Source organism: Elaeis guineensis, chromosome 12, assembly GCF_000442705.2.
Source record: "Elaeis guineensis isolate ETL-2024a chromosome 12, EG11, whole genome shotgun sequence".
Taxonomy (NCBI): domain Eukaryota; kingdom Viridiplantae; phylum Streptophyta; class Magnoliopsida; order Arecales; family Arecaceae; genus Elaeis; species Elaeis guineensis.
Genome location: NC_026004.2, coordinates 3155549 through 3162736, shown reverse-complemented (window position 1 = coordinate 3162736; position 7188 = coordinate 3155549). Strand labels below are relative to the sequence as shown.

At 42.3% G+C, this 7188-nt stretch overlaps 1 protein-coding gene across 1 annotated transcript; it reads left to right on the top strand.

Moving 5' to 3' along the window:
- Positions 1-1327: 1327 nt before the first annotated feature.
- On the top strand, positions 1328-4035 carry LOC105055809 (probable indole-3-pyruvate monooxygenase YUCCA5). Its single transcript, XM_010937807.4, has 3 exons — positions 1328-2267; positions 2457-2828; positions 3363-4035. Exons 1-3 carry the CDS (start codon positions 1596-1598, stop codon positions 3585-3587), a joined length of 1269 nt encoding a protein of 422 aa, XP_010936109.1. The 5' UTR covers positions 1328-1595; the 3' UTR covers positions 3588-4035.
- The last annotated feature ends 3153 nt before the right edge of the window (positions 4036-7188 follow it).

Sequence of the window (7188 nt, the reverse complement as noted above, 5' to 3'; positions counted from 1 at the left end):
TATGTTAAGGTTATGGACACCTTTTCCTCTCCACCGTCGCAAGGTATTGTCCGCTTTCCCCGACGGCGCCGCCCTACGGGCCACACGCGATCGACAAGGTATTGTCCGCTTTCCTCGACGGTGCCGCCCTACGGGCCGCACGCGATCGACAGGTCACGGTTTTGTCCCATCTACCCCTCTGGGCAAAAGGCACCTCACGAGGTAAGAGGCGGGCCGCACTACTTAAGCACATGCACACACCAGAGTTGCCCGATGTGGGACTATTAAGGAGGCCTCTCCGCAGCCTGCCCACAACAGGACGTTACAACGGTGACGTGGTACCACCGTTACACTGAATATTTACTCGAGTGGATGGAGATCATTGAGTTCATAGGGCCCCACAGTTGTGACTCCAATTCCATAAGAAAGGAGGATGACAGCTACCATCTCAATCCCCCTGATCATCTCATGCTTCAGAATCTTATGATATTTTTTTCTGACCATCTCTGAAAGTGATTGATCCAAAAACTCATCAGACTTGGATTGGCGGGACAAAATCCCGTCAGACACTGAACAGCTTCCAGTTTTTCGCTACATCGCTTTGTGAATTCTGAGTTCTGGCTGCTTCTCTCCGATTTACTTCCAAAATAAAACAGATAGCTGTGCGTCACATGCTAAACTTTCTTCTCTCAAGAAAAACCCTCAGATATATATACTTCTTCTGGAAGATGATGTTCATTAAGCAGCAGTATGTGCAACTTAAAACATCAAAAATTGTGCTCTAAAGAGTAAAATCCTCTTCCATTTGTTGATGATACGATCCAACAATGAAATAGTCATACCAAAACTCTAAATTTGCAGCGAGTGTGGGACTGAATGAAGGGGCCGGAAAGGAGCACAAGAATGGATTCATGTAAATATCTTTTATCATGTCCATGTGAGCTTGGCTGGTAGCTTCCATTTGTTCCTGTGGTCCACAATACAAGAGTAGAAAACCAGGTGCGTAAGGTTGCCGATGTAAGGTAATTTATTTCTCTTTCAGAAAATCGAAAGGATAAAACCTTACAGAGATATCATGCATGTTCCTGAAAGTTTCAAAGACTATGGATCAAAATCTTGGTTTAGACATAAAGAAATACAAACATACTTCTTTTATATATGTCAAAAAATTGATAGAGACGGCGAAGCTTGTCATTGGCGAGGAGCTCTTCTCAAAAATAAAAATAATAATTTGATAAAGTCTCGAAAGCATCAGCTATCACTCTCGTCACTTGCAGATCTCATGGCAGCCCACCTATTTATACACCTCCCCCATCCTCTCAACCTTCCACACCTCAACAAGCTCCATCTCCTCTCTCTCTCTCTCTCTCTCCCCCCCTCTGTCGTACATATCTCCAGTTCTAGCGAGCCAGCTCCATTTGCATCAATTGCAAAACTCTCTCTCGTGTTATAGTCTGGTGCCCTTCACTCCCTACGCAGCAAGCCTCTTCATTTTAGCTCATCAATCTCCATATTCCGTATTTAATAATCACATATATAATCTTTGAAAAGAGCTGCCTTCTACTACTAGTCCACTCTAGAAGACGAGCAATATAGTTTCACCTGGCTATCTGATCATGGCCCATTGGTCCGACCATGACGGTCTTTTTAAGCGCAAATGCAAATTGGTGCATGGCCCGCTCATCGTCGGAGCTGGTCCTTCGGGCCTCGCTGTGGGTGCATGCCTAAAGAAGCATGGTGTTCCTTTCGTCATCCTTGAGAGGTCCGACCGCCTTGCCTCCCTCTGGCAAAACCGCACCTATGATCGCTTAAGGCTGCACCTCCCCAAGCAATTCTGCCAGCTCCCTAAGCTCCCCTTCCCCGATGACTTCCCCGAGTACCCAACCAAGAAACAATTCATGGACTACTTGGAGTCCTACGCCAAGATCTTTGAGCTCAATCCACAGTTCAATGAGACTGTCCAGTCTGCGAGGTACGATGAAATGGGTGGTATGTGGCGAGTGAGAACGGTCGTGTCGCGGGGTGGGAATGCAGGTGGGAACACCGAGATGGAGTACATTTGCCAATGGCTGGTGGTGGCTACAGGGGAGAATGCAGAGTGTGTGATGCCGGAGATGGAAGGATTGAAGGAATTTGGTGGTCAGGTCATCCATTCTTGCGACTACAAGTCCGGCGAGGCCTACCGAGGGAAGCAGGTGTTGGTGGTGGGATGTGGCAACTCCGGCATGGAAATCTGCCTCGATCTCTGCCACCACAACGCCTTCCTGACGATGGTGGTTCGTGATTCGGTTAGTGATCACCACTCAATTACAGAGTTTCTGCAGTTTTTCATTTACTGATAACTACAATCTGAAAACGTCATAGATTCTACACTGTAGATTACAGAAAACTAACCGTAAAATTCTCTCTCTTTGTATGTTTTGTTTCTCGTTGCGTATTTTTTTTTTTGGCTGACAGAGTTCTGATTTGCTCTACAGGTTCACGTACTACCAAGGGAGGTTCTTGGGAAATCAACGATCGATTTAGCCGTCGCCTTAATGAAATGGCTCCCACTCTGTCTAACTGATAAGATCCTATTAGTTCTCTCATGGATGATACTTGGAGATATAAAGAAGTATGGCCTGACGCGACCTTCGGAAGGTCCTCTGGAGCTCAAATACACACAGGGGAAGACCCCTGTTTTGGACATTGGTGCACTGGGAAAAATTAAATCTGGTGCAATAAGGGTGGTTCCTGGAATCAAGAGGTTCTTGCCCGGCAGAGTTGAGTTGATTGATGGTCGAGTGCTTAACGTGGATTCAGTTATTATGGCTACTGGTTACCGCAGTAATGTTCCTTCATGGTTGCAGGTACATTCATCTTCCTCATCTTCTCTCCCCTTTTTTTTTCAAAAAGATAATAAATAATTTGAATAATATCTTATTTTTTATAACGCACTATTTTTCTCTTGTGTGCCTTCTTTTTTTTTTAAAAAAAAAGGGAAATTTGGCTACGCAGCTCAGAATTCTTATATAGAGCGTCTATGCTGTTCTCCATGTACTATATTTTCCTCTTTTCTTTTTTTGAGTTCGAGCTCTAAATTGTCCTGCTAAAATGGACAGTTATGAAGGTTGGGTTCTGACATCTCTAAATTTTATGACATGTTGGAAAGGACATTAGATTTGACTGAATTCAGTTTTGTTTCCGGAGGCATAAACTCCATTCATCTCACATGCGTTTCTGAAAAAAAATGAATATAATAACAACAGAATTGAGATATGAAGAAGAAGTTGTGGTAGTTAGTAGTGACAGAACATTTGACCAATAGGAAGTTGAAGATTCTTTGGTACAGTTTGCCTACTCTGTATGCTGAAAGGAGTGCGCTTGGGGTTTTGTCTTTGCAGGGCAGCGATTTCTTCTCCAAAGACGGATTTCCAAAGGAACCATTCCCAAATGGGTGGAAAGGGAAGTCGGGGCTCTATGCTGTTGGGTTCACAAGGAGAGGGCTCTCTGGTGCATCCTTGGATGCAGTGAGGATAGCTGAGGACATTGGCAGAGTCTGGAAAGAGGAAACAAAGCAGCCAAAGCATATAATTGCTTGTCATAGGAGATGCAGTTCACAAATATGATGAGAAGATTTTGATCTTCTATTTATATGTTCCCCAGTGTTTTGGGTTGTATAACAGTGCAACCCACCCCTTCCCAAAAAAAAAAAGCCCCCGCGGACTCGGACCCCCACGAAAAAAGAAAAAGAGAGAGAGAGAGAGGAAAAAAAGGAAAAAGCAAGATAAAAGGAAGGAAGAGACCTCTCTCAATAGAAAAGTTGGTGGTGAAGAATCTTGCTTAGATTTTGTTACTTTGTACAGTGATTCAGACATTTAATTCTAATGAAACCACTTTTGTTGTAAAAATGAGCCTTCGTTCTTGTGCTGCCCTTTTCTTATTCAACATTAAGGAAGATTGAGGCCATGGCTCTGAATTGCCATGTCTCACTGGAAAGGGTTCAGAATCTATAGCAATAATGCTTGACGGAAGAAGTTGGATCCGTGTAGTAGCTGGAAAGAAACAATTATTTCATCTGAACTGGGTCTATGGAAATCTATGATAGTGCGCCAAAACATCCTGTAGTTAGTCTGAATTATTTCTGGAGGAGGGGCAAATGTCAGGAGTCAGGCCCTGTTTAAGACGATGAAACCCAGTGCAAATATAAAAAACTCGAACCACATGCCATAGCCTCCTAAATATTTGTAGCCTAAAAATTTCATAAGATTATCGTTCCAAACAAGAGCTTTTCCGTGGAGCTACTAAACCAAGTTGGAGAATGAGGACCCACTCTCCCTCCATGAATGAAGGCAGCTTGAATCTTTATAGGATCTTGTTTTCACTACCAGGCCTTCCAAGATTGCGGATGAACCAGTGTGGAAACGTACAAAAAATAGCATCTACATGGTGGACTCATTCTTCAAGTTTATCAATAATGGTGGTATTCTGTCCCCACCGCAAAGCAATTTAGAAGGCCGCAGTATGTGAGAAGGTTAAAATTTTCACTTGGCTGACATGAAAAAATAGGTTGCACACAGTAGAACTGGTGAAGATGGGTTGGATTGTAAGTACATGCTGTCCATTATGTGGTTCGAGGGTGGAATCAACAAATCATTTGTCCATAAGATGTCCATTCAATGGAAATATTTAATCAACATTGAAACTTCTTCTTAATATGAAAGGTAGGCCTTCTAGCATCTATGATCTCTAGACTTCATGGAGGAGAAAGAAGACACAAGTGCCTCGGAGAAGAGTTTGGTATCAGCTCATAATGGCACTTTATCAGAAAATCTGGAAGGAAAGAGAGAAATGCGAGGATCTTTCTCAAGTGAAAAGCCTTATCTAAATACTGTACTCCTAAAAACTCTTCAAACCTTCCGCCAATGGGAAATCCTCTGCATTGCAGAGATGATAGACAATCATAAACTTGTTTGGTGCTTTCTATCTACCTTGGTCTCAGAAGACTCTCAGTGATTCCACGGTAATAGACTGTTTGTACCTTCCTCAACTCCTTGCCTAAAACTTCCTACCTCTTTTCTCCTTCCCATAAATTCAATATATTCTTAGTCTCTTCATAAAATCAAGGAAAGTTTCTCACTTCCTCCATGGACACTGAAAAAAATAAATAAAAGGTTATTGCTCAAAACAAGCTTCTCCAGAAATTTCGAACTCTGCAAATATACCAATGTGAAATTAAATACACACCCGCCCAAATTCTCATATACTCCGCTCGTTTAAATCCTAGTGTCTTTGCCAGTCTGAGGGTCTAAATCCATGCATCCATTCATAAACATCACAGTTGGCTTACAGTTAGCCCCAATAAATTTGCACTGTTGTATTTCTTAGTCCATATAAGTTATGGACTGAATTGATTCGGATACCAGTTATAACAACTCAGGATGTTATCCAAAAAGATTGGTCGGAAAGTATTATTTAGATTCTTTGGCCCTGTATAGGTACCTAAGTTCTTTTTAGTAAATAATAGATATGGGACTAAATCCACATCTCATAATCTGCTTTGGATAAATGCGTGTATACTTGCACTATATTTACTATTCCTTGCAGTAAAGCCAGTAGGGGTATCTACTCTAACCACCGTCCATGAACAGAATTGTTGTTTTAGGTCCTATCCTGCTTCGCTGGGGCTGGTTGGCTGATTTGTCTTCTGGGATACATGCTTGGAATGCTTGGCAAAAGCACGGTAGTCTTTAAGATGCTAAGATAGCAGAATCTAGTTCACGACTAAAGATTACATAAAAGTGTAGTTGTACTCGTCTAGGATCCTTTCCAATGTTCGTCCCCGATAGAAAAATTGGCTTTGGTCCATGTATCTAGATTAGAAACCAGATCATCGAGATGAATAGACAATTACAGAGGATTGGTCGGCAGGAGAGGAACATGAGAATCAGACAGCATCCTCTACTTTCTGCGTTAACTTGTCACTTCTCACTAAGAACGCTAATTCGTTTTGGCCCCAAAAGAGAATATTGATTATTGATCCCCATTTACGATCATAATCAACAATGTGACAACCATTTTGGAGCACTAAACATACACTTTGATTCAACTTTTATTTTTCTTCTCCTTTTAATTTTTGATACCAGAAAACTTCCAGGCTATTCATCCATCTAGAAGAGCCTGATCTTACATGTTTGACAAATAAGCAATATCTAGAATCGACAGGTAACAAGTCCAAGTTGGAAAGCAGCTAAACCTTTGGTACAAAGGCAACAGGCATAGCTTTGTAAAGCAGTTCAACAAATACTGAGAGGTCTATTTTAATTAACTTTTCTAAGTTCTGTAACTTAGATCTGTTCAATTATCTCAACTCATGATACTACTTTAGTGCAACATCCTTTTCCTTTTGAGTCATCCTATCTTGTCTTTTGTGTTTCCTATAGAGAATCCATGGACTTTCTGTCCCCCCTGGCACAAACCATTTTCTCCACTTCCACTTGCTTCCATAGATCATGACACATTCTATGGTCACTATCTTTTTCCTCTCTCCAGACAAAACTTCTCTAGTGAGATCGCTGGAGTATATCGTCCAAGGAGGGCCAAGCTCTTGGCACACCATATGCCCCATCAGTTTTCTCCCCTGCCCCCTCTCTCAGTCTGGCTGTCTCTGGGATGATCAATTTGGACACATTTGTGCTACCTTATCGGATGACACCCTGTTGTTGGCCATGGTTAGCAAGATTGAGCTAAGACATGTGAATTTTTTCATCGAATGCGGTCATGGAACTCCATGGTAGGATGTCAGGAGGGAGAAAGAGAGAGAGAGCAAAAGGACTCCCACTTGATTGCCTTTTGTTCAGCAATTGGATTTGTGATGTTGAGAAGCTATGGTTGGAAAGCTGAGGAGGAGACTTAATCGTCGACGTGGGCATCAGATTGCCCGGATTCCGGATATCAGCTTGGCATAGAAATGGAGAAACAAAGTGCCCATCTTTTTCATGTGGAGGACAAATGGGCAAATGAAACTTCATTTTCACCAGTGATGGGGTCGCTTGACACCTTAAGATATTAACAAGGATTGCAGTGTTGGACCATGTGAGGATACCCTCATGGGCTAGCATTCAAGCTCACAGCTCAACCTGGAACTTTTAGCTTCGTTTTCCTATTGCCATTAACTGACTTCCTGGCAAAATAAATGCATGCTTCCTCAGAATAGTACTGTCACTGAGG